The 26,572-nt window shown below is 52.8% G+C and overlaps 6 protein-coding genes across 6 annotated transcripts; 2 read left to right on the top strand and 4 right to left on the bottom strand.

The window, feature by feature from the left end:
- Positions 1–2,627: 2,627 nt before the first annotated feature.
- On the top strand, positions 2,628–4,547 carry PG998_001477 (uncharacterized protein; the record flags this gene model as incomplete). The annotated part of the gene is made up of 1 exon (XM_066868295.1): positions 2,628–4,547. One exon carries the CDS (start codon positions 2,628–2,630, stop codon positions 4,545–4,547), a length of 1,920 nt encoding a protein of 639 aa, XP_066736710.1.
- A 753-nt stretch (positions 4,548–5,300) lies between these two features.
- Positions 5,301–6,425, bottom strand: PG998_001476 (uncharacterized protein; the record flags this gene model as incomplete). Its single annotated transcript, XM_066868294.1, has 4 exons — positions 5,301–5,588; positions 5,690–5,907; positions 6,053–6,137; positions 6,207–6,425. 4 exons carry the CDS (start codon positions 6,423–6,425, stop codon positions 5,301–5,303), a joined length of 810 nt encoding a protein of 269 aa, XP_066736709.1.
- A 992-nt stretch (positions 6,426–7,417) lies between these two features.
- Positions 7,418–8,068, bottom strand: PG998_001475 (uncharacterized protein; the record flags this gene model as incomplete). The annotated part of the gene is made up of 1 exon (XM_066868293.1): positions 7,418–8,068. The coding sequence occupies one exon, from the start codon at positions 8,066–8,068 to the stop codon at positions 7,418–7,420; it is 651 nt and encodes a 216-aa protein (XP_066736708.1).
- Positions 8,069–17,522: 9,454 nt separating this feature from the next.
- Positions 17,523–17,960, bottom strand: PG998_001474 (uncharacterized protein; the record flags this gene model as incomplete). Its single annotated transcript, XM_066868292.1, has 1 exon — positions 17,523–17,960. The coding sequence occupies one exon, from the start codon at positions 17,958–17,960 to the stop codon at positions 17,523–17,525; it is 438 nt and encodes a 145-aa protein (XP_066736707.1).
- A 2,173-nt stretch (positions 17,961–20,133) lies between these two features.
- On the top strand, positions 20,134–21,543 carry PG998_001473 (uncharacterized protein; the record flags this gene model as incomplete). The annotated part of the gene is made up of 4 exons (XM_066868291.1): positions 20,134–20,484; positions 20,621–20,754; positions 20,846–20,964; positions 21,071–21,543. The coding sequence occupies 4 exons, from the start codon at positions 20,134–20,136 to the stop codon at positions 21,541–21,543; spliced, it is 1,077 nt and encodes a 358-aa protein (XP_066736706.1).
- Positions 21,544–22,159: 616 nt separating this feature from the next.
- On the bottom strand, positions 22,160–25,201 carry PG998_001472 (RNB domain-containing protein; the record flags this gene model as incomplete). Its single annotated transcript, XM_066868290.1, has 3 exons — positions 22,160–23,802; positions 23,855–24,943; positions 25,006–25,201. 3 exons carry the CDS (start codon positions 25,199–25,201, stop codon positions 22,160–22,162), a joined length of 2,928 nt encoding a protein of 975 aa, XP_066736705.1.
- Positions 25,202–26,572: the final 1,371 nt, after the last annotated feature.

Genomic DNA, 26,572 nt, shown 5'->3' with positions numbered 1-26,572 from the left:
GCCCTCAATCAGCTTTGCTTTCTCGTTCGCTCGCTCGCTCGCTGTGCGCCAACCAGAAGCGAATGGCAGTCTCCAAGTGATGCTAAGCAATTTTAATATAGATTCGATACGTTCGGAGCACGGGAGTTAAACGTCTCCAGTCGGAGGTGCACTTTTGCAAACGTAGGGAAAGGCTCACATCGGCCCACCCCAGCCCGCCCGCTCTAACAATATATCAGACGCACCACCAACCGCATTATCCTGTTGAATGCCGACCATGGCAGGTTTCCTGTTCCTGAGGCTGCTCCGGCTGCTCAGCGAGATCGAACGGTTTGTGACCCTAGCTGGAGTGCGTGCCATGCTAGCCATGGCAGCCCGCCAAACCTCCTGTCGGGCGGGGTGGCCCAATACCACCCACCGCCTGCAAGAGCAGCCAGCCAGGCATGACAAGCGACAAGAGCATTGCTACAAGCTTCAAACCAGCGGGGAATGATCTTCGAGAGCGGAGGCGTGTTGTTTTACCAAGGCCACTGAATGTTCATGCGGATATCAGATGACACCTTCCAAGAAAAGAACTGCCTCGCCTACGGAATACTGGCTGGCTGGCCGCTTCAGCCGCCGGCCCGCCACACGAACAACCTTATGGCCATGGCTTGTTGATGGTCTTTGCATTGAATTCCTCAACGGAGGCTGGCTAGCATGCGTTCATGAAACGGCGAAACAAAAAGGAAAACGCCTCATGACGAACTGGCAAAACTGTTGAAAACCCGACGTGTGGTTTCGTGTTGGTTTCAGAATCGCTAAGTCCCCAGCTTTGGCCAGCCAGCCAGTATGCCATCATTCCTGCCACTTGCATCTGTGTCGCCAATTGGTTGCAATGCCACACACAACAATTCCTCGTGCCGATATGCAAAACGCATTGTGGTATGGACCATTATGCTTGTGGCACGCCATCCCTCGGCACCTGCTGGCTGCTGCTGGATTGAACGGGGCCGCTTTCCCGACTGTCGCGCAAAACTTGGGCATTGCAGAATGGATCGGACGGAATGGATGAAATGCCCCCGGCGAGGAAGAGTACTGTTGCGAGCCAAGATGAGCCCTTTCGACATGGCGGGACTGTCGTCCGATTCGTGCGGCCGGAATGGACGAGCTCCGCTCCGCATCGCCCATGTATCAATCATGTAAGATCCATGATCCCCTCCTCTGCAGATGCCCCGTCCCCGTACTGCACAGCATCGCATGTTGATATACAGAAGTGGCGCGATATGTCGTGTGTCGGTCCAGATAGGCCTGGGTCTCGCTGACTGCAGGCACCCCGTCTGAACCTGTCCGACATGCTACCTTATCTGAATCGTAAGCTTAAATCCTGCCTATGGCTGTTCTAAGGTTCGATTAAGCTTTTTACCACAAGTCAAGATGATCGTCTGGTCAGGAACACGGCGAACCTAGGCAGACAGTCCGTCCAGAGGTTCCTGGATGTGGTCATCTTGCCAGGATTGCTCGCCTACTCCTCCCATAATGGTAAAAGACAAATTCGAGCAGTATATCTATAACTATGTGTATCGTGAAATGGGATCGGTGCTTCAGGCACGAATGGCCAACGTGACGGTTCGGTCAATAAATGATATGCTGACAGATGAAGCGATACGTGCCCATGCTGAGCTACTACATTCGTATATCTTTATACTGTCTTTACCTGCTTTATTAACTTAATTTGCCTGTTTCGTAGACTTGATTTATTGTAAGGTGCAGTACATCCCCATTATGTGGTACGTAGCATACACCCATATACTACTGCCTCTACCGAAAACATGTATACACAGCTTCCCTAAACCATCCGTCTGTTTGAGTGAACCCTAGACTGTGCAGTCTGGTCAAGCAGAACTGTTCATTACTTTGTGAGGCCCACGGTCCAATTACAATTTCCGATGCAGATCCAGCGGGGTCTTCTCTTTGCTTGGAATGCCGCCGCTCTGAGCAAATTCCCCCTGAGTTAGGGTTATGCTGACATACGGAGATGCTACAGGCATGGTGACAGAGATCGATATTGTATGGACATTGTGGTTCCTTATGGACATAAGTCAACACTTCCTGTGAGCTACTCCGTGCTCTCTTATCGTAAGCAAGTTTCAACGATGGTGGTGAGGATAGCAACGATGGGCCAGAGAAATCAGTGGCTGGGTACCACGAGAACTTAAGAGTATATACGCCCAAATAGACTATTTTGATGGGTACTAACCATGAGTTACTTATAATATTGAAAGTCTAAACGGTATTTTAATATATGGCCTTTTCGCTCTCAACGTCTATCGGAGAAGTGAGAAGAAAAGCCTCCCTCCCTAGAGATAACAAAAGCAGAGCACTTGCAAGAACCATGTATGGTAAAATAGACAGCAAAGAACATGTGCATCCTTCTGACTCATCCGGAAACCACTTGAGGAGTATTATCGCCTCTCAATCTTGGACATGCTGAAACCCGGAGCCATGCAACGAAAAATTAAGCGTCTGCTGCCCATGGGGGCTGTCGCTACACCATCGTGGGGAACTATCACGATCTCTCCTCAAAGCCGCGAGTCGTCGTAGAGCCGATAGAGAGCCACCACCCCCTGGGAGTAGAATTGGGTATACTTGTCGTCGAGGCGGCCAGGATGGAGCGGATCATTCAAGAGGGGGTTGACGAGATTAACGAAGCCCGAAAGCAGGACCCTTGGTTCGATCGCGAATACGCTTGGAACCCACGAGAACAGGCTTGGACTCGTCGACCATCAAATGAAAGGCTTCCAGCACTACCCCCGGGGCTTATTGAAGATAAGAAAAAGGCGAAGACGCATATGTCGCAGGTAAAGAGTGACATCGCTGTAGATCAGCGCGAGGTCAAAAGTCCTGCTGAAGTGCGGACGGTTCGCACTCACGAGTACCCCTTGCACCACGCCAATACAACCCAGGTCCATCTTCAGCATTCAATGGCTCATCGCCATGGACATCATAAGAAGCACATGATGAGCGGCCAACACCCTCATCATCATAGTGACAATTTGCAAAGGGCTGCCCGAAAAGAACAGCTCCAGGCCCAACAGCCGATCGAGGACTACCACCCCGAGCTCGATGTAATCGACAAGATCTTCTCTGACGAAGAGAAGAAGAGCCTTCGACATGATCCTGCCCAAAATCGGCGGCCAGCTCAGAGGCCTGTCTTCGCTAGGGTGCACTCCTCGGAAATAATGCCTGCTCGACGCCACACACCACAACTACAACGACCGGTGCTGCATCGCACAGAGACGTATGTTGAGGACCTCCCCAAACATGATAAGCGCCAGCAACATCATCGCCACCATCACCATCCCAGGCAGCTCACCAAAACACCAGCAAGGGGACCGACACCACCACGCCATAAGGGGGGTCTTGGCATAGGTGAACACCACAAATACACTGCTGCAGAGAAGAGTGTCGAGGATGGATCCAGCCGCCCAAAATCACAACAGTCCGGTGCCGCCATCCAAGATGAAGAAGAAGAGTACATTGATCTGAAAGAACGACTGCGTCGCGCTATAACGGATGAGAGCAACGAGGAGGCTGTTTACTCTGATGAGGACGAGGACGAGGAAACTCCGAGAGCGCAACCAACTGCACTGCAACAAGAACTAAGACATGATGCTATAGCTTGTACTGCAAGCGGGTTCAGATCCGATCTCCCACAACAACAATCTAGTGCTGCGGCAAAGGGCGACGAGGAGGAAGAGGAGCCCGTTGACCCAAAAGAACTGCTGCGACGCGCCATAATGGCTGAAGATAATGAAGGCGTCATCTATTCGGACAAGGAGGACGAGAGTGAGACAGACGATGAGCAAACACGAAAAGCACCATCGCCGCCATCACGCCAACAACAACAAATAGTGGCAGCCGGTCCGTCAAGCCAGTCCAGAGCCTGTAAGCAAGAGGGTGTGAGACGACGACTTCTCCATGCAATCCTCCCCAGAGGACATAAAACTCAGGATACTATCCAGAAAGAGGAGGAGGAAGAGGAGGCCGCGCCTGGACAAGCCCCCTGCGTCCCTGGAGGAAGTAGGCCGCGCTCTCTGTTGACACAAAGCCTCCTGGCGCAGAGAGCCGCGGCAGAAGACGATGGTGGCAATGTACCTGACTCGATGCCAACGCATCATAATCAGGAGCATGACCTCCAACAGGGGCCGCCATACCCACTCATAGTCACAACCGAGCTATGCAGACAAGAAGCCGCGAGGTGCGGTGTACGAGTCATCAGCGAGTACATCCACGACGTGCCAGCGCGGTTGGAGGCGCAGAAGATGGCGACGCGGCAGTCGAAGTTGCGGCTAGCGGATTATGTTGAAATGGGCCGTCGAACGGGCCTCCAGCTTCAGCGAATCGACAAGGAGGAAGAGGAGAGCATCAAAGCTAAGGACGACAAAAAGGACCCAAAAGAAGGCCCCGGAAAAGACCAAAAAGGCAAGACCCAGGAAGAAGAAAGGCTACATTACGTGTCGGATTATCATTACGATCACCTGCGCGAGCAGCCAATGCCTAATTGCGGTTGGCGCTGTCCGTGGTGAGTAAGAAAGGGAGGTCATCATGGCCGATGCGCTTGATGGAAATGGTAGGTTGATGACTTTCCCTCCCGATCTAGGAGGTGATTGCTTGATACTTGTGAGTGGGTATAAGGAGCCTCTCAGGGTCTGTTGTTGAGGAGTTCGGCTTGTTTTGACGGATATGCATGACACACATTTGATACCCCTTTGATTTTGAGGGAGTTATGGCGCAGGAGATACGACTGGTTTGGATTACAACCATGTTGGAACTACTAGGTAAGACGACAAACAGCGAGTCGATGAGGATGATGCAGAGCTATGTAAGACTTGCTTTCTTTCGGTGTGCCTTCCTTCATGTCATGATATGCTACGCGGGAACACTGCGAAAACCGCCATACACGTCTGCATCTTTCAGCTTCCAAGTAAGTATTAAATATCCATAAACAAGAAAGGTATGAAGGACTTGACGACCTAGGCCAGTGTAACATTGAGGAAGTAACCCGGAGGGCGTGTCTCACACGAAGTAAACTCATAGAGCATACATGTTATTCATTCTGCATCGTGATGGCTATCATTGAGCGAATCGCGAAAACAAGGCATCTGGGTATCTCATGTCCTTCGTAGTAGTAGACCACACCGTCCAAGACAGATCTCTTTTCGAGTGTCTCCATATCTCCATATTACACACACGCAAACACCCCCATTCGTGTTTTCCTGGGGGTTTTCGTCACTCCTTCTGGCCCTGTCAGTCCCGTGCCTATTCTCTCCGCCATTTTCTCACTGCCACGAGAGTCGTTGGCCACGCCCGAAGACCTTTCGTCCACGCCTGCCGCCACGGGCGGGGCGCTTCGTAACACCACCATTGCCTCGTCCACGCCCTGCTTCGGCTTTGGCTTTGACTCTATCCGAGACTCGGATAGCTCGAGCATAGTCCTGGCCTTCATCTGTCTTGATATATAACTGGAATGATGGGTGACACAGTAGCTTGGGCGCGACGGCCTCGCCCGCATCGTAGAGCATCTTCCACAGCGCAGCGTGCCACTCGTGACGGTTTGCCAGTTTCACCTGAACAAAGGGAGTTAGTAAACTGTTCGGCTGGATACGAACTCCTCCAAGCGAAGAAGGGTCTGTGAAGGGCAGGATGATATCAAGAAGATGGGACTTACAGCTCGAGTCAGGGAGGCGAGATGGGCGCGCTCGCACTCGCGCTCATGGCTCTCTGAGAGCTGAATGAAGTGTTTCGTTAGCTCCTCGGTGACCGATGCAGCTTTCGTGACTGCAATGTCTTTCATGGCGTCGATGCCAAAGTGGTGGCCGATCAGCCAGACCTTGACGCAGGAAAGATATGACATGTGAAGCTCCCATTCTTGTTCACGGGTCCAGGCTGTAATAAGGAATCCTCTCGTCAGCTACCAGGTCCCGGATGCGTTTTATCTTCTTCTTCTTCTGGGATGAACGTCGTGCTCGGGATACGGGATACAATAGATAGCGGAAACAAGCGCCTTGTTGGGGGGTGCGAAAGCACTTACAGCCACTGTAGCACACCTCCAGGGTGGCGTAGAAAGCCTCGGGGGAACCACATTCAGAGAAGGTGGGCACATTGAAGACTTGGGGCTGTCGGATCAGTTCTGTCAGTATGCCAAGGTAAATACCTAGAAATGGATGTCGGGATGTATTGCTTACGCGGAATTGTGAAGCATCGTAGTCTTGCAGAGTTTCACTTAAGACCTTGGATCCTTGCATAAGAGTTTGTGCATTGCAAGGATATTCGATGCCCTTGTATTCGAGAACAACGTCCTCGATGTCGATGAGCTCGTCGTCTTCATGGATGGAAGCCTCGCTCTCGACGATGGGTGAAGGGTGTGTCCCAGCACCATCTTCCATGTCCAACTCGATGTCCATGTTAAGATCGATATCGATATCAAGATCCAACTCGCCCGAAGCCAGGGCTGCATCTCGAAGGACGACAGTGTCGAAAGGATGCTGGCTGATCCCGGCTATGATGATTTGTTTACTAGTCGTGAAGGTTATGATAGAGGTGTCAAGATAACCAGAATGAGTTGTCGGGTGGGTTTTATTGATGTGTTTGGTGTGTTGGTGGGAGGTGCAACGCATCAGCGAGTGAAGAAATCAAAAAGTGGTACGAAGACCGAATGCAAGTAGACAATCAGGCGTGAATGTGTATATACTTCTGATTGCTACCTCCGTTTCGTTCAGTGATAAGTTTGTCCAAATTTTCAACGAGAGATCGTACCGTACTTAGTAGAGGTGGCGGGCCTTTTCTTATTAACTGAACGTTTTTACAATCATCAACATTGTTTCAACGCACCAGCAAGAGATGGTGGATGAGACAGTATTGCTAATACTACTCGAGATTCTTCATTACTGACCTATTACTTGGAAATACCACACCAGACTTATCAACTAGCACTCGATGGCACCGCACACGGGTCTGATGCCAGCAAATATAACCAACCAACAGGCGGTACGAACCGGGCTCGAGGGCACTTGGTTTGTGTTGAGAGGAAAGCGATCGCGGGTCATGAAAACTCAAACCGATATATTCAAGTAAAAATCCAAGTAATCAACACCCGCTTGCTAGGTCAGAAAAACGTATTTACCTGACCTCACACTAGACGACCTCAATACACCTCGTTAGATGCATTCTAAACAGATATCGTCATTCCCAGATGGCCCCCGAAATATACCTCAATACGCCAGCGAACTCCTTGCTTCCTTATATTGCCCAATATTTCCACCCAGAATCAAACCATTCAAAGAAGAAAAGAAACCCATTAACTCGTCAATGACATGATCTACGCAGCAATGCAAATGCCATTTAATCGTGATGATAATAGTGTCTCCGCCGCCTGTCCTCGATGACGATCTCACGGTCACGGTCCTCGCTGCGCCTGCGGGGGCTCGAAGCGACGGGGCGCGTCCACGTAGCGGTACGTCTCGTACTCGGGCTCGGCCCGGACGGGGACGGGGACGGGATAGGGTACAGGCACGCGGACTGGGACCAGCGTCTCACGCTCGACATACACCTCGCGCTCGCGGCTATCGTAGCGGTCGTGGCTAGACCCCCGGCTGTGGCTGTGGCTGTGGCTGTGGCTGCTGTGCGAGGACTTGGTGCTCTTGGCCTTGTGCGACTTTTTGCTGCGCGGCTTATGCGACGGCTCCAGGTCGACAGCGATGACCTCGATCTGGTCACACTCAGGCGACGGCGAGCGGCACGGCGGCGGCGGCGGTGGTGGCAGCGGCTCGGGCTCGTACACACATGGAGGTGGAGGCGGGGGGTGGGGGAGCGGGAAGCACGATCGGTGGCGGAGGTGGTGGTGGGGGAGAAGGAACCACGATCGGCGCCGGCTCTGGCTCAGGCAGGCGGCAGGGTGGTGGAGGCGGTGGAGGCGGAGGAGAAGGTGCCGGGACAATAGTGGTGACCCTTTGTTTGTAGGTCTTGCGGCCGTTGAAGGGGGTTCGAGGTAAAGCACCTTCTTGGACTTGTGGTACTTCTCCCTCCGGGGCGCTTCAGTGGTATACATGGTCAGAAAGACGACGCTGATTGACGGCGGTCTGTCGGTGAAGATGGAAACAGTTGGAAAAGAGGATTGGGGGGAGGGTTATGCAAAGCAGCGGCTGGTGGCTGGGGGGTGGGAGGTTATTATGCACACCTGTTGAGATATAGTAGACCAGCATGGCGTCTGGGCGTTACGAATTCAAGGTTTTGGTGGTCGGACCGTTTACGTCACCGTCGTCGGCTATGGCCCAGGCGCTAGGGATGCAAAGGCAGGCGGTAGGCGGCAGGGTCCCAGGGTCCAGAATCACGAGAAAAGGGAACGGGGAGAGGATGGAAAACTTGGTGGGAAAATCCCCATGCGACAGGACCACAGTTTGCGATGGAAATGGATGTCGAGTTGCAGCTTCCGGCATCGACGTTGGGTTCGACACGGGCAGATGGGCGGGCATTTATCTATACATGTACGAACATACTGTGAATAGGGATTGTGGGTTGAAGGCCGGCCTGCCTGCCGGCTGCACGAGTCCCCCGTGGCGACAGAGGTGGATAGAAGGAGATGCATGCTGATATGACAATGTGGCACCCGACCACCCCACACCTGCTGTAACAGCAGAAGTACGTCTGTATGTCTGAGACCTTGGATCAGAAGTCAGAATGCATCTCGAAAGCGACTTGAGGCCATCACGAAGAGCCATGGCCGGCCCCAAGTGGGGTGGACTGGGCAGAGCGGCCATTGGCCGAGGGTGGCAGGGAGGGTCGCTAAGAAAGACTGGCAGCTGGGAAGCATGGAACTAAACTTGACCAGATGACGTTGGGCTGCGAATGCCCGCATGACCCCAACAAATAAGGTCGCCAACCCTTTGATTCCTCAAACTTTCCAATCTTTCCAACAGCCGCCGGCTCATGCCGTTGGCTGGACTTGGGGTCCCGTTTCGGCGTCGGGCAGTCGGCGGTCGAGGGGTTCCCTGCAACTACGACTGCATCCGCGGAGGCCCGCTGATCTTTTCGCTGCACCCTGGGGCCCTGTACGCCATTTCTTTTCTCCCTTCTTCGCCAGTCGCTCGTCGCACCGAGTCTAAGTAGAACATTCCGACGATTCGGGCGAGGCTGACATCTGGCACATGTCGGACCCTGGCCCCTGAAGCGTGCGACAAGGTCCAGCCTGGTTCGTTGGGTGATGTGGCATCAATGTCAACAGGCCATTCGACGATCGCGCCCTTTTGCAAGGCTCCCTGGAATGTTCGACCAGGAAGGACCTTGGCCAATGATCGAGCCCAATTGCCAATCCTTTGGGGTAAGGCTGCAAAACCCGGGCGGTGCTGGTCGCTGCTCGATTGTAATCAAGATGCCCAGATGCAGCAATTGCTTTTCGGCCCCGTCGCCCTCAGCTTGTCCAACGTGGTACACATACCGTCCAGCAGTCGTCGTATCGCAGGCACGCGGGAGAGCGGAACCTCTAGATCCCGTATATAGGGTAGGTTTGCTTCTTCCACGCCGACACACTCGCTATGGCGAAGGGAGTGTCTATCATATTCCCACCTGGACGGTGAGGAGTCGCACCCGGTGGCGATATGGGCATTAACGCAGCTATCTACACCCGCGCCCACAAAACCCAACCAGATGCGTTTCTGCCACCGGTAGTTATACGGTACAATTCCTACAGAACGAAGGAGCTACATACATTAGGAAGACATTTACCGAACTTGCCTTCTCGAGCAATCTTCGGCTTGATGGGTAACGAGTTCTCTTGATATCAACGACATTGCTGCCCAAGTATCAGTGCTCTCATAGCCAAGGAATATAGGGCGCAAATCGCTTTATCTCAACTTCCGTGTCTTTCACTGGCGGTCCAGAGTCGTACCAGAACTTCCGATCTCCGCCAGGTTATAGGGAGCTGGGCTATGGGGGCTCTCTGGCCCGCAAAGACCCTCTGCAGGTGAAGCATCGGTTGGTATCCGTTGGGTCCACGTTGGGATGGATTGCCAGAGTCTGGTTGCGATGTTTCCAGAAAAGTCTGGTAGAACTCCACTGACAAACACCCCAGTTATTCCAGAACGAAAGAGATCTTTACACATAGAGATGACTTCATGTAGTTGACGGATATACGTCCACAGAAGCAGCTTGAATCGACACTGCAGCCTGACACCATGCAACAACAGCCAGGAGGGGTCGTAGTGCATCCGATTTTCTGTTCGCATACTATTTACTGGGCGGTTATCCCCCGCACCATCTGACGCTGCTTAAGGGGTTCCTAGTGACGTCGGCCTGCCTTGCTCGCCCTCGACTCTATCTAAGCATTTCCCTGTCCACCAGGGGCTCGGTGACCCTTGCCACGTCACCAGACCCTTCGCCCTATGAAGAGAAAAGGCTACCACTGGCGAGGAAGAACTCATTCCCCGCGATGACACCCTGGGGGTCCCGCCCAGGCTGTGTGTGGCAAGTTCTTGACTGGTGCGGTTGTGGAACATACCATACACAAGCTGGCAGGCTGAGTAAGGGTTCTGATAACCCTTGTTGGGAATATTGATAGAGATAAACATTAACCAGCCTTGATTCGTCCTACGTGAAAACGCGTCATGGGATAATTACTCTTCGGGCCGCCAAGACGGAACGATACTTGCCAACAAGGCGCGGTGGCAAGTCAGGTCGCCTGCGTGATGCCTTATATTCACGTCGATCGTATGTGGCTACCTATTACCAGCTTACATGCCTTAAACATAGAGATGTGTTGCTCACAGGTTGTTACTACTAGTGTCATTTAATTGAGGGTATTCTAGCGCTACTTAAGTGTCTGTATTCCCCTGTGGAACACATCAGTCAACCTGCCTAACAGTTGATGAGTTCTGTGTGATGACTATGGACCTCCCCGGTCTTTAACCGAGACAAGTATGATGCACACCATTTGGAGAGCTTTGCGGTTGCGACAGGTCTAATAGTTGCCATAACCGGCAATTGAAAAAAGACAGAACGCCCGGGGCTCCTTTCCAAGATCCTGTGCGTGTCCTTCCCAGATGAACTATATGATGTAGGCGGTTCAATGACGAAAACTGGGACAGACTAACGGAACAACAAGACGTCAAGCAACTAATGCCAATGTAGTTTCCAGCGAAGTCGAATACTAGGTAAGTACTGGATCAGCACCTCCTTGCGGACATATAAGAGATGCACCATGGATGACTGCGAAGTGGCCACCATCCCCGAGCCTCTCGGGGTGCCACCTTGCTTTTGATACAGCATCCTCCTACAATATGAGAAACGTATAATCCGTGGCAGCTGTCTTCCAGCGACACTCCCAAGTACCTTGGCCACAGCAAAGTGCCTCAGACTCTGGGGGGACCAAAACCCTTTTGTTCGGCGCATCGGAGAAAGGGCGCACGCACGCCATCAAGAATCCGTCCAGCTGTAGGCATCAGCAATTCGAATGAACTCGTGGGATCAAGGGCGGTGGGAGTCTCTTGCGGAGGCGCGTGCCGAGATGATGCCCGTTCTGTGCTGGTGAACCACCCCTGGGTATGGTGACCCCTTTCTAAAAACCCTAAAGTCCAAGACTAACAAGGTCCATGTGCGACCTCAACTCTGCTAACGGCCAACCATCATGTCCAATTCTACGTAGTACTTATAGATTTATATCGTCAAGCCTCGCATTTGACATCGAAATATCTCTTGGTTACCTGGGGCCAACGAGCGACTCCACTGCCAGTCCGGAACCCTGCCGTGAGAACTTCCATCAAGAGAGATAGATAAGGACGGATGATGGTTGTTATTAGTTGGACTATGAATAGGCAGATAGTACAAAACGCAACATTCATGACCAACGCATATCTCCCGTGATGTCTTCTGCCATACGTCAGGGGCAGCACCTGGAATGCAAGGCCTGGGTGGCCCAACCGGCAAAAGCACGGCATGGGACACTTAAGACTGCGGCTGTTGATGTCCAGACGTGTTACAATTCATCTCGGCTTCCGCATATATCGATTCCCTTTTCTATGTACACAGGCGGGTGATGGCGTGCTCCTTTGCGGATGACAGCACGCGCCTTTGCCGACGTGAAAGATAGAGAGCCAGCTGCTTTCCTCCACACGACTCCATCACTTACCCCTGTATACCCGTACCTGACCGATGGCACCAATCCCAACTAAACACTCGGAGCAAATGCGTAGGGACCGAGACTTTCATCTGCCTGAAGCGTTTTCTAGAGCCGCCCACAACTTCTCGCCCTCCCTGTTCCGTTTCGAAAAGCAGCGATGGCTGTTTCCACTTGGCCCGTATGTGCATGAGGGGAAAGCATGGAAGCAGACTATGCTTCCTTCCTTTTGTTTCGCATCAGATGCCTTCAACCTTTCGATTTAGCTGACAAATCCATCTCTTTCCGGCGTCGTGTAGGAATAGGGAAATCGATTGGGCTAGGGGCAGCTTTCCTAGTAAAGAGCCCGTGTATACGCTGGTTCGATACAACAGATGGGATGCTACTGGCTTCACCAACCACAATTACCTCCTCGCGCACCGCCCACGCCTCCCCAACCAAGATAGCCCAACGGACTCTTGGTCAAGGGGATTTCCTGAGCGAAGAAGCAAGTCCGCTGCTCCGCATAGCTGGAAGAGGAAGCAAATTTACTTTCAAGTAGGGCAGACCAAGTTGACGAGAAGCAACATCCGCCACCCTAGAGGCGGAGTGAAACTGATGAAAAGGGGGCTCGGATATTGAGTCTTCACCAGTCACCACTGAATCGGCACGCAGACCGGCCAGATATCACCAATGGGAACGGAGCCGCCACCATCGAGCAGCAGTGCAGACCTACGTTATCACCAAGGTCATTGACATCAGTAGTTCACGATCTAGCCTACCAACTACATATTCGCCATCGCGGCATCCGCAAGCTACATGGCCCGGAACTAACCGTCAAGCCAAGAGAGATGAAAAGCCCCTAGAACTTGGCCAAACTTGGCCAGTTACCCTGTCAATAGCATGCCGCTATAGCACATTCCAATTTCAACGTGGCCCAACATGCACAGAATGGGTGTAGTGGAGTGGGCGGGTTATCGCATTCCCTCTCTGTCCTTTTCCTCGGCCCCTGCGTGTCGTATCTGGGGCCGAGATGTCAAGGCTGCAGTACGATGCTGACAGACAGCAAATACCGATTTGAAGATCCCCGAACCTACCTCCGCTCTGCAAGCAGTCGTCCGCCCTCGCAGAGCTCAACTTGGCGAGTACCAGTGGCGGTCTTTGGTTGTTCAGCTACTGGGACGCTTTTTATTCGTATTTGAAGACCATGTTGGTTTGCGAATCTTTTATACAGCCTTCTCGGGGCTCGATATGGCCTTGAAAGCAATTCGTAGTTCCAAAACTAACCGTTTGGAGGGGGAAATTAAGTATATACGACTAGGCCTGTCATGATCGCCAGGGATAGCACGAGCCATGAGTGCGCCGGAGAATTACTGCCGGTTTCTATTCTTTAGAAGAACAAGTACTCCCGTGCTAACAATACCGAGACGAACCAAGGCCGACACTGCTGCTTCACGTCGTTTGGAGGTGATATTGTATTGTACGGGCCTGACGTTTTTCTTCGAGGGTTCGAGAAGAGCGGGTAAGTGAGGTCTGCATCGTACATATGTACATACTGTAATCGCAGGAAGATTTTCCTGGAGACTGCGACATCATTGCACCATTGACAACGGGATGGCAGTCTCGAACCATTGTCAAATGATCTGCGGAAAAGTTGAGTAATCCAGTGATGGATGGATGCCTTGTCGGTCGCCGAGAGGCCCGTCCGTCACCTACTTGATCTATGATGACTTTGGTTAGATCTCCGAGCCGTCTTGCGCACCGCTACCAGCAACGATGGAAATCCGGATAGCTAATCTACGCTTGCGGTTAATGCCATTTATACTGCTTAAGACACGGACTATACTGCTCAAGTGTATTCACGTGGGGGCCCAGTTGCAAGTCAAAGTGCTCTCAAAGACCTGCAGACGACTAGCAGCTCATGTATGTACGTGGTAACCGCCTGCAACCACCTTTTCTGCAGCGGTGTTAGGGCGTATGCATGCCCGAGCCCGGGGTGTCTTGTGCCTCCTCTTGTGCCTCCCCTTGTGCCTCCTCCACACACATGAGCGAGGTGGACTTGGGGGATCAGACCTCTCCCTCATTTCACTATGCCGCGCAGCTGGATTGACTCTGTTGTCTGCCACCTGCTTGTGTTTGTTTGTCTGACTTGGAAGTGGCGGTGAGCTGCCAGTTTGGCACGGGAAGAAGTCTGGAGACACTAGAAGACATCCCTCAGCTAGCGTCTTGTTTTCTTCTTCCTTTGCTGCCTTCTGCAAGAAACTGCCAAGGCAAATTGCCGCAAGGGGAGAGCAGTGGGTGGGCCAGGAAGTCCTCTGTACTAATACACAATAACCGTTAATGACGATGTCCTCCGGCTCCACGGGGAGATCCGAACATGGGATTTCGCTAGAAACCCACCTGGAATTTCTCCATCATCTCTTGGTCAGTTTCGCATAAATCGAAAATTCTCTGGTTGCAGTAGTCGACCACTACCTTTTCGGTATTACTTGACTTAATGTATTTATTTATCATTATACTTACAGTAAGAGAGTAACCCGAGCACTAAGCCGAGCACCGCACACCCCCTCGACGGGCTGAACCATCTTCAATGATGCGAATGCAGTTGCGTCTACGTGTCTGGGGTAATGCCTAATGCTCTTCCAGCCTTCGGGCATGGCAGAAGGCGTGAGGCTAGGTTGGCTAGGCCAGCCACCTTCTGGGCAGAGTAAGACACCACTGATATGATCGGCTCTCCGACCCTGTCATGCTTTGGCAGTGCAGGAATGCATGCATGAGCAATCATGTGGCACAGAACCCTCCACACCACCAGCGCTGCTAGTAATACGATATCGCATCCTCCATTTGCTGCATGCACCTGGCTGCAAAGGGTTTAAGTGGGCGCGTCCCCTTCTGCGACGCGGTGCCATTTTCGGAAATTCGAGACGCCAGGCCTCAATCAGTGTGGTTTTACTGCTTTGGCATTTTCTATCTTGTCGTTATCCTGCCACCTGCCACCTGTCAGAGCTCCCCAAGGTTCGGAATTGACTTATTATTCCGAGACAGAACATCTGCAGCCTAGTCGGGGCAAGATCGCTTGCCGTAAGCCGAAGAGGGGAGTCTGAATCTTATGTACATACGTGAGAAAACAGCCGAAGTCTTGGCAAGGCCAATTGACTTGGGTAGCATTTCTCCGTCGATCACGAGGTTGGCTGACGAGGGTTAGGGAAATTACCCAGCCAGAACAGCGACGAAGACATGGCCCGACATATCAGCTGGCCGGTTTCGCATTGCTTATTCCTCCGCGTCAAGTGTTGGACAGCGGAACGGTTCTTGGCTTCAACAAATGCAATAACACACCGTCAGTCCAGCCACCACACCACGAGAAGACAGTTGATGCATGTCTGAGTCTGGCCGGCCATGTGCGTTGTCAGGTACCTTGCAGCGGCGGCGCTGGCCCCATCTATGTACCACTGAGCGAATGTGGCTTGAGAGGTGAGACCAGCTCGGCTGGGCGAGGGAAGCCATGCGCTGACGATCTGACAGGCTTGCCTATGCACCTAGGCACTTGGGTTCACGGTGAGATAACGATGTCGGTATGGCGAGCGGAGGCATGTGAGTCTCACGCTTACCAGATACGATACCAATGCAACTCGGCGTAGTAAGGTTGTTGTGTGTGTGCGTCTCGGGGCACTGCGATTCCGTGCTTCTAGTGTATCTCGATTCTCGGTTACAGGATCGGATAAGCATGCTTATAGAACTGACGATATTAATACCGATACGGCACGATACAGGGTCAGGGTTCGTAATCCAGGCACGAACCATTGAGCCGACTAAAAAAGCTACTGAGTTAGCCGAGTTGGAATGCCAGTTGCTGACCGTGTTTCGAACCGGAAGAAAAACGGCAATCCGCCATCGTGATTCGCCCGTACCCCTCTCTGTGTGAAGCTACTATTTTCTCACCCCACCATATATGCAAGTCACCAACGAGCCAGGTGCCAAGTGCCAGGTGCCAGGAAGCTCTCGGACGCTTTCATTCGTTCATCGACTTCAAGCCTCCGGGTTCTGTGCCTGGCCCTCAGCGAATCGTCGCCCGTGGCCCAAGGCTCGCAGGCACAGATGTGACAAAACACCTGGCACCGTCCAAACCTTGTACTTGGATACCGGTCTTGCCACTGGTTCCCTGGAAGCGAAGGCGGTTTTCTGGGCAGTTGGTCCTCAGAAAGGACTCAGCGCACAGGCACTAGAGTATACGTACGTCCTATTAGTATGTATACTTGTACCTACATATGTATCAGGATTTGCATGCACGAGGTGAACACACTAACCGAACGCCCTACCCACCTTCTCCCGCCTTCGTGGTGGTCCTCCTCGGGCCCTGAATCTGCACTGCTGGCCCACGAGGACGGAGCATCCACCTTGCCCCTTGCCCCTTGCCCCTGGCTGCTTGCTACCTGCTACCTTGTGTGCGGATACCACCCTGTCCACGTTTAATGTTGCTTCTGTCACTGAATGTCCGATCACACCGCAGTGATCGCCCGCAGCCCTTTGCCAGGGATATCACTGCCAGGTCATTCATAATCTACGGGGTTTCGCCCAATGGGCAAGCCTCGCAAAGAATGCTTCGAAACAAGCCACCCCCCCCGGCTCCATCGTGGTGCTCTAGCATTACTTCAGCCAAGTACACCTTACACCCTCCTCGGACACTTTAAGTGAATCCTCCCCAGCTCTTTCAGGTTCCGCACAACCAAGGGCTCTTCCATCGTCCGAAACTTGGAACCTCGAGCTCTGGTTCCCCCGATATCCTAGCCAAGCCCAACACGGCTACCACTGCCGACCCTCCCAATCCAAGGAAACCGCGCTTCCGTCGCAAGTTCGAGCTGCGGGCAAGCTCTCTTCAGCTCGCGATCCACTGCTATAGAGCTAGCCTGCTCGCTTTATAATGAGAAGGAGGCCTGCCCTTCCTTTCACCACACAAGTACGGACGGACCTCGCGGCGCCCAGGTTCACCACGGTCTCCATAGCGTACCGTCAAGTCTACGCTCCTCATCCTTCGATCCTCATCCTATAGCCTGAAGCTTCGTGAGACCTGCTGTTAGTTGACCCCGGCATTTCTTTTGTGTTTTCGTTCTTGTGATTTCAGGCGGGCCTTTTCCTACTTCTATGCTGGTGTTTCCATCTCTTAATGAGTGGTCGTCACTGTCTCTGTCTCTTCCGGTTGTGCACCCGTGTCGATCATCTGCCTTTATGACTTGGGACGACTTGTGAAGGTCAACTCAAAGCGAGTCATGGCAGTGTTCTCACTGTTCTCAGCAGGTGCCAAACGGGCTTCGTCTACGGCATACCAGAACAATGACCATGGTCTGTATAACTGATAGCAACGGGGCCGTGCTATTGTGTCATGCATTCTCACTAACAGCCTTGAAGGAAACCGAACCTATATAATAGGAGCATTGCCTGAAGGTGCTGGAGGCCCAGGCGGACCACGACCAAGACCAGGACCACCAGTCAGCAACCCGCCTGCTCGTCCAGGTCCTCTGGATAGGCCACCAATCGAACTTATCACTAAAACGATTGCGTTAACTAAGGCTACGAAAGCAAGGATCCACGGAACCCGGTCGTTGACACAGGCGACGGAGACTCTGGCTGGGACGTCGACTTCCGCCGTCCTGACCACTGCGACACTCATCTCTTCTACAGCAACCCTTTCCACGGCGCCTCTTTCTATCTCTGCTAGTACTTTGTTCACGACCAAACTCGTGGCATCTACGGCACCTTTGTCGTCCCCAGCTTCTGTTTCAAGCGCGGAGAGATCATCCAGTGTGCTGGGCCAGCCTACTTCGCCGCCCGCAGTGACGCCGATTACCGAACCCATGGCAGCGGAGCAGGATGATGCGGGTAACGACCGCACCTTGGTGATCACTCTCAGTACGGTTCTTTCGGTGGTGGGGCTTGTAGTGATTGCGATAGCGTTGTATCTTTGCCTACGGAATCGACGCAGACGCTTGCCACCGTTGTTCAACCGCGGTATAACGCCAATCCAAGATGATGAGATTGCGACCTGGAAAATAAGCAGGAACGCCAGTGAAAAGAGTGCGGGACGTTATACAGCGCGGAACTCGATAACGCGGACTTCGACGGCGCATACGCACAAGAAAGCCCCGAGTCAGACCCCGAGCCTCATTCAATATCAACAACCTCTCGAAAGGCAATCTTACGACTCGATAGCCCAATCTCCGAGGTCGTTCATCCAAAGACAGAGCACGGATGTACCCCAAGCACCACAAAGTGCAATCCTAGCCAAAGCTCCGAATGCCAGATCAGGGTTGACGGATCAGACAGTCCCAGGAGACGACCCCTTTTTACCGGGTCCCAAACGGCAACCGTCGAGGCTGCACAAGCTCCCTAACTCGCCACCACCCACCAGTGGCAACTCTCGGACAAGGAGCTCCAGAAGCAGCAGCTTGCGGAGCTTTGGCGATGCGTGGTATGGCGATAGCATGGGGCCGCCAAGGTCACCGCGAGTATCAAGTGAGGCACACGGTGCTATCACAAGGGCTACATCATCACGGATATATTCAACTTCAACAGTGCCGCCACGGCTGTCGCTGAGTGACCACAACGAGCCAGTACATTTCAACGGCCTCTCGCCGCCTCCTTTGCACAGCACAGAAATAGGGCGGGCTATTGGTTGAGCTGCCGCTGTGCCGAATTCCCCCGCATGTAAGATGACGGCGTGGGACATCAATTACAGCCTTTTCATGCCCATGGGGACCTTTTTCTTCTTCTTGTTTTAAGCACCCCCCGAATTTGCACGACAGTACTAGACAGTACTACTCTTCTTTTCTTTTATACTACACTAGGGATTTCAATGGAGTTGCAGAGGACCAAATTACGATTTGCGCTGCCTAGGAGGATATACCCCACGTTTTCTTTTTGTCTTTGCTATTCTCACTCTTCACTCACAATCTTCTTCCTTGTAAGGTCTCGGAACTTTGCTTGTTGACGCAGAAGCTGGAACGAAAGAAGCTGTTTTTCTCGGAATGAATGCGATGTCCAGGCTTGCTGGTCCAAGGAGGCGACCGATTATGACACCATCCTAGTAGGGGGGAGATGACAACCCATTCTTACTCTTCAAGTATTTACTCGGCATAGATACTGTATCATTCTATAGCCAACGAAAGGAGACGGGTGACGCACTTGCGATCTACCACTCCAAACTACCAAAATTTATCTCCTCGCCTGGCCCGTGTACTTCCTTGTTTGCACTTATGAAACGTCTGACAACATGGACGGCTCTATCCGTGCATGTACTGAATGAACGCTGTTTTCCTGGGATGGACAAGGACGTGGGCTTGAAACGCAAGGCGAAAAGCCCTGCATAAATGCCGCACACGTTACCCGAGTCCTGGGGAAACATCATCAACCTCAACGCCAGGGGTGGTCAGGTCAGGAGGGAAACGATTGGGACGACAGCAAAACGTGTCGGGTTCGAGATAGAGAGACACGCCGCTAAACGAGGAAGTTCGCGGGCTTTTCCATAATAGAGCCATGCATTGGCGAGCGAGCGTTAATGCTGGAGAAGGCGTTCCCTATCAACGCGTCCCTCCTCCCCCTCCCGCGTTTTTTATTTTGGTGGTTAATTGGGTTCGGCCGAGTGCACGTGGGCCTAGCCAGTAAGAAAAAGAAAAAAGAAAGGCCACGAGGTACCTGGTACTGACTGACTGCGATAGCCCAAATCCAACGTCGTGCAACGAGGGAGGGCCAAATGCCAAATAGATCAGCAATCGACTCGCTCTCGCCAGCTCCTTAACCTTGAACTCATACTTCACAGCTGCTCATACCATACACCAATGACCAGTATTGAAACTGTATCATAAACTGTACATCCGTCCGCCCCCACCATTCGTTTCCTGACTTGGGAACAACCCAGCAAATCTCGACATCGTGATTGGCCCAGAACCCGCAACGCGACCGACCTAAGTCTTTTCCCAGGGCCTTGGCTTGGGCAGGTACTTTGCCCACACCCTCTGACCGTTCTTCGAGCCATGCCTCGTAAAAGCGGTCCTCCTTCCGCTGCTTCTCGACGGTCTCTGGCCACCTTCGTCCTCGCCGACGACCCAGAACACGTAGACGAAGACGACAGCCTGGGCCGGCAAGGAATGAAACCGCCCTTTGCCCATATAGTTCCCGCCCCAGCTCCAGCTTCAGCCCACACGCTGACACCAACACCGCAACCGAAGCCGAAATCGAAATCGAAACCCGCTCCCGTGTTCGCCCCGGCTGCGCCTGCCGCCGCTCCGATCCCAATGGCATCGTCAATAGCACCGGAAGAGATGGACACGGACCGACCCAGCGAGTCGGCGCCGCCCTCCGACAAGAAAGGGGAGCGGACAGCAGTAAGGACACTACCGCTATCGAGGTCCGACTCCCTTGACCCCCCATTTTGCGACGCGGAACAGAAGGAGTAGGGGATGCGGCCAAGACGCTTGGGAAACCGAAGAGAGAATGCTGACCGGGAATATCGTGTAACAGGACCTCAACCTCCCAAAATCCATCATCACGCGCCTGGCCAAGGGCGTACTGCCACCGAACACGCAGATCCAGGCGAACGCCATACTAGCCATGACCAAGAGCGCGACCGTCTTTATCAACCACCTAGCAAGCGCGTACGTACCTCTGGGGCTCTATCAAAATTGGGATACTAGCTAGCTGCGAGGGCCATAACTAACGTTGGAACGCTTGTTCTCTTCCGCACAGTGCAAACGAACGAACCCTGGCTTCCGGCAAAAAAACCATACTGCCTGATGATGTCTTCGAGGCCCTGGACGAAATCGAATACTCCCAATTTCGCGATCGGCTGCAAGCCGAATTCAAGAGTACGTTTATCCCCGTTCACTCTTCGTGCGAGGCAACGAGAAAGACAGCGCGAGAGAGGCCATGTTGGTAAAGAGAATCACTGACATATGGGGAAACCCCTAACAGAGTTCAATGAAACCCGTACCACAAAACGCAACACCTACCGCCGTCGCGTGGCCGCCGCGAAGAAAGGCCTGCCTCTACCCGCCGACCCCAACGCCTCTATGGTGTCCAATGCCACGTCAGAAGGCGCCACCGAAGTAGGCGACATCTCCACCGCATCTGCCGCCGGCACCGCTGCAGGAGAGGTGGGTTCTTCGGAGCAACAGCCGCGGTCTAAGAAGGCTAAGACGGGCGGCGCGCCCGGCGAGGACTCCACGATGGATATGGACGAGGAGGCCGGCGGACACACGGAGCCCGAGGACGAGGTGGACGAGGAAGAAGAAGAAGAAGACGACGACGACGACGACGAGGCAAACCAGGACGACGACGAGGGAGACGAAGACGACGAGGAAGATATGCAGGATGCGATGGAGGAGCGTGAAAATGCCGGCGAGGAGGACGAGGCGCTGGATAACGGGGACGACTCCGATGCGTGAGGGAAGAAAGAGAGAACCCAAGCACACGAACAATAATCCAAACATCCCTAAAAGAGCGACATTAGATCTGGATTGACATGCACCTGCAGTTCTATTCTAGGGCTTGGGAGGGGCTGAGAACATATCAATTCCAAAGGCGCTGGATCGGGAGGTTCATGGGTTTTTCCGGCGGCTTCCTCAGGACAGGGCTGGAAAACGACCCATCGGGTTTCCAATGCCCAATATTATCTGGGCACTAACTCTCCCGATACTACATGTTGTACGTCTTGTCCTAGCGATTACAGCATAGCATATGGGAGCGGACAAGCTGGAAATGACCGAAGCACAGATGCTCTTTCCGCAGCACGAATACAAACAGGGAATCATGTCGAAAGATTTTGATTGATCTCGAAAGCGCTACAGAAATAGGGGCTTCTCGCTATACGCCTCTGGTCAAAGCAGCGCAAACTGTTAGAACTATGCGTTTTGTAACTTCACAGAGAATCCAATTATGAAATCAAGAGAAAACAGCTCAAGAAGTGCCTGATTGGCATCATCGTGGGACAGAGCATGAATGCATATTGAGCACCCTATCTAAATTTTGTTTTGCTTTCCTTGCTGAATAGCAGCAGTAGTATTATGACTCCAATCTTAGTTTATCACCTTTACCAATTCCATCTTGGCCCCCCCTCTTGCCCGTCGCCTCGTCCTTGGCATCGCTGATACGCACAATGACCTTCTGGAACAGCTCAACGGACAAGTCACGGCTGCCCGATGTCTTGAGCACGTAGTTCTCGGCGTCGAAGACGCTCTCGGGCTCGGGCTCGGCGAGGTCGCGCAGGCGGATGACGCTCTCGATGCCGAAGCGGGGCACGAGGACGACAAAGCCGTTGCTGAAGATCTTCATGACGAAGCCCTCCTCGTCGGCGACGCGGCCCTTGAGCGCCTGGCCGACGTAGTAGGCGATGGAGGCGCGGCCTGCGAGCTGGGCGTTTCGGTGGCGCACGTTGATGTTCTTGCACACGGCCTCAAGCTTACCGCGGGACCGTACCGCCGGGTGCATGGGCTCGTAGTCGATGGCGGCCGCGAGCTGCCGGTGTGCCACCAGATCGGCGTACCGCCGAATCGGGGACGTAAAGTGCGTGTAGATCTCCGAAGCCAGCCCGTAATGCCGGAACTCCGGGTAAGCCTGCGTGCCGGCACAGAAGTACTCGGCACTCATCATGCAACGCGTCGCCATAATGCGTATCAGCGTGTTGAAGAAGGGCTCCTTCGGATCAGTGCAGGCGTCCAACGAGTCGGCCAGTGCACGGGACGAGTCGACGCGCAACTCTAGCCCGCGCTTGATTTTGAGCTGATTGGAAAGCTCATCGAAGTTGGTCTTGGGAGGCGCGCCATGGCGGCGGAGAATTGCCGTCTGCGGGAATGATTGGTAGATCTTATCCGCTACGCTGATGTTGGCGAGCAGCATGAATTCCTCTACCAAAGAATTGGTATCCAGCAACTCCTTGGTCTTCACATCAATCGGATCGGAGGTCTCAGACTCCATCTGAACCTTGACTTCAGGCGAAGATAGACTCAAAGCACCGGCGTCCATGCGCTTCTGTTTCAGCTTCTTGGATAACATGAGCAAAGTCCGCATTCCTTGAGTCAATTCATCTTGTTGGGATGCATCGTCAATACGCAATTGCGCCTGTTCGTAGCTGAAAGCCTCCCGTGACTTGATGACCGATTTGGTGAATCGCACGTTGACAATATCCGCCGAAGGGTTGATTTCCCAAAGGGTTGAGAAAGCGTACCGCTCAACGTAAGGCTTTAGGGAGCAAAGGTCTGTTCCCAAAAGCATCGGCAACATGTCAATACGCTTGTCCACAAGATAAACTGTGGTTCCACGAATGCTAGCCTCGTGGTCCATGGCGTTGCTAGGCTTAACGAAATGCGAGACATCGGCGATATGAACACCGACTTCGTAGTTGCCGTTCGGTAACGGTCTCGCGTGTAAGGCGTCATCGATATCCTGACAGCCAACAGGATCAATGCTGCAGATGAGAAGAGGACGAAGGTCCTCTCGGCCTCTCCATCCGGGATCATCTGTGCTTGCCGGCACTGTCCAGTTATGTCCTTCCTTGGGTAGACAATCCAATACCGTCTTAGGGAACGGGCGGTATTGGACGTCGTATTCTAGTAGCAACGCTTCGGTCTCGGCGGCCTTGGTCTCAAGTTCGCCCAAGGAGCGTACGAAATGGCCCGTCGGATGTCTCGAATCTCGGTCCCATGAATCTATGGTGACGAGGATTCGCTTCCCCAAAAAGCTCTCCAGCTTGCCTGGTACGGATCCGAATCTTGGGTATCTTTTTGTCCATGGGGATCAAGAAGACAGACTCTTGCTTGCGGCCCTGCTTCGCAGATTGGCTGACGGAGGATTGATCGACGTGGCCCACATACTGACGCCAGTTGCGCTTGATGACACCGACAACCTTTGCTGTGGGCTGTGCCCGGCCTTCAGTGCTTGTGCTATGCGTCTTCTTAACCTCTTCCTGAAGCGCCCGTCGCTCCTTCTCGGTGACCAAATCTCCGCCTTCGTCGCCATCCGCGTTCTCGTTCTTGGTGACCGCCTCTTCCTCGATAATCTTAGTGGAGGGCTCTTTCCACTGATCCTTGGGTAAGACTTCCACTACAACGACATCGCCGTCGACAGCCCGATTGATGTTATCTCTACCAAGAACTAGGAGCGCCTTGGGGAAGGCTGGGACCTTGATGGAGCCCTCTAGGTAGTTGTAGGGTGATACGTTGAATATTCCCTGGTGAAGCATGCCGTTCTTGACACCCGTCATCATCTTGGACAGGCTGAAATGCTCGGGGTAGAGGAAGTCCGCAGCCTTCTTATCTCTGGATATTCCCTTCTCCTGAGACTCGGCAATCATATCCAATAAGCGCTCTCCATTCTCGAGGCCGCTAACATAATCCCGGAGGCGGGTGGCTGGCGTATTTTCTGCCTGGGCCTTCTCAATGTTGCCCCTATCGTCGGTAAGCATGACCACAGTCGGCAGCTTGTTGCCTTTCGTTTGCGCCAAGTGCGAGTTGTACCACTGCACCGCACGGCGTACGGCTCTATCATTCCGGTCGTTAATGCTCTCGCCCTGCTCCCGAGCAACATAAGTCTCAAGTCGAAACTCGTTGAAAAAGACGTAAAAGCGCTTGTCCTCGCTTTTGGTCAAGCCGATTAAACGGTTGTACAGAGGTAAAGACCTGTTGCGCAGTTCCTCGAGGACTGTCTGCAGAATAATAACATCATAGAAGGCCGTACTCTGCTCAAACAGATCCATGGCGTTGAGCAAGGCGTTGGTGTCTGGCACCAGATAATGCCCCTGGGGATACTCTTTAGTCCCTGCCGGTTTATCGGAGAGCACAAAAGGGTTCACTAGAGCAGCGTTAGACGATTGATGGGTCGTTCAAGCGGATTGAGGGAAGGAATTCACTTACCGACTCCAACAGCGTTGGCAGGCGCCGTGTTTCGACATTTCATACATAGCTTGGATGAGCAGGGGATGTCTTGACGTAGGTAGACCTCGCGAACGATCTTTTGAACCTTGCCACTCTTGGTCGAGCGGACATAGACCTTGCTGGAGAAGTTCGCAGAGTCCGGATCAGACTCTAATGATCTCTTGAGGCTGGTCATATTGGCAATATGAATTTGGCCAAAGTCAAACTGATGCAGCGTGGTGATTTACGTTGCGTTGACCTATGATCGGGTCGAGTAAACAACCCAGGTGAATGCCTACTCACTGAAAAATGGTCTCGGATGAGAAGCGGATTGGGAGCGCGTCAAATTAACGAATTGGGGTGCTCGCTACTATCAGCCGCCAGCCGCTATCAGACGCCGGCAGCCGGCCATTCCACTAGCAGCCAGCCCACGCCATCAATGACGCACGTATCCTAGAAATCGAATTTATGCAATTTACGTGAACTGTAGGTAGACACTTCTTCCACCAACGGCCTTTACTGCATCAATTCCTGCACCTCCGATCGTATCCCATGCCACAACGGTTATGTGTATGTAGCACCCAACGCCTTGCTACTTTCTCACCCTCCCAGGTACAAAGCGCCACAAACAAGTACATTGCCCAGCTTAGCGGATGATCCCATGCATGCTGTGATGCGAGCCAGACTCGAGCCGCTCGACTGATGACATCTACGAATGCATGTTTCAACCTGTGAACCCCAGCCCATGTGATCTGTGCATTCCTGCGATTCCACCGGACAATTCACCCATATTTTCCATCTTCTTGCACACGGGACGAGTCTATGTTTTGGCAGGCCAGGCAAGCAAGCAAAAACTGCCAAGATCGACCTCTACCACTTGCCAAAAATAGAGTATCAGTCTACACGGCACGGGGCGAGTCGTATTCTTGTCCATCCATACCCAAGTCGGACAACCAAGTTTCCAGGATCCACGTAGTCTAGAAGAATAAGACTGGCAATTACCAGATGACAGCACAGGCGCTTGCTTCTTATGGAACTTGTAGATGAACTGACAGGCCGACGGGGATTCTGCGATAAGCCCACAAGAGATCGAACCGGTGACAAGGCACACACACACACTACTAGTAACCTGACAATCAGCATCTTGAACCGACATCAGATGCATACTATATGCTGGTTAGCCATCACGCCTACGTCGACAATTAGGTGCGACATGCCAAGTTCATCGCATCTTTGGCCATGCCACTACTATTGACAGGTTTGTACTACGACTACTGTTCGTAGAATAGGCAGTGCGTAAGTAGACAAAGGGATGGGTGTTCCGAAGTTCGCATGCTGATTTTCCGATTGTCTTTCCTTTGTTACCTAGAAAACTGGTTTACGCTAGTCGGCAGTCTTGCCGTGTGCCACTCACACAAGGTTGAAACTTGAAGACTGTCGCTAATCTTCAGAGTATGCTGTGTTCAAGTCAACTGGATCTTTCCGAATGCCGTGTCACCCTTCAACGAGGCGTAGCGGCTGAGGAACATAAAGGCTTTAGAGCTGCTTCCGAGCATCGTCACTGATC

This window comes from Apiospora kogelbergensis (genome assembly GCF_038363985.1).
Source record: "Apiospora kogelbergensis strain CBS 113332 chromosome Unknown utg000001l_segment0_segment0, whole genome shotgun sequence".
Lineage (NCBI taxonomy): Eukaryota > Fungi > Ascomycota > Sordariomycetes > Amphisphaeriales > Apiosporaceae > Apiospora > Apiospora kogelbergensis.
The sequence above is the reverse complement of the archived record's forward strand: the minus strand, read 5'-3'. Positions and strand labels throughout refer to the sequence as shown.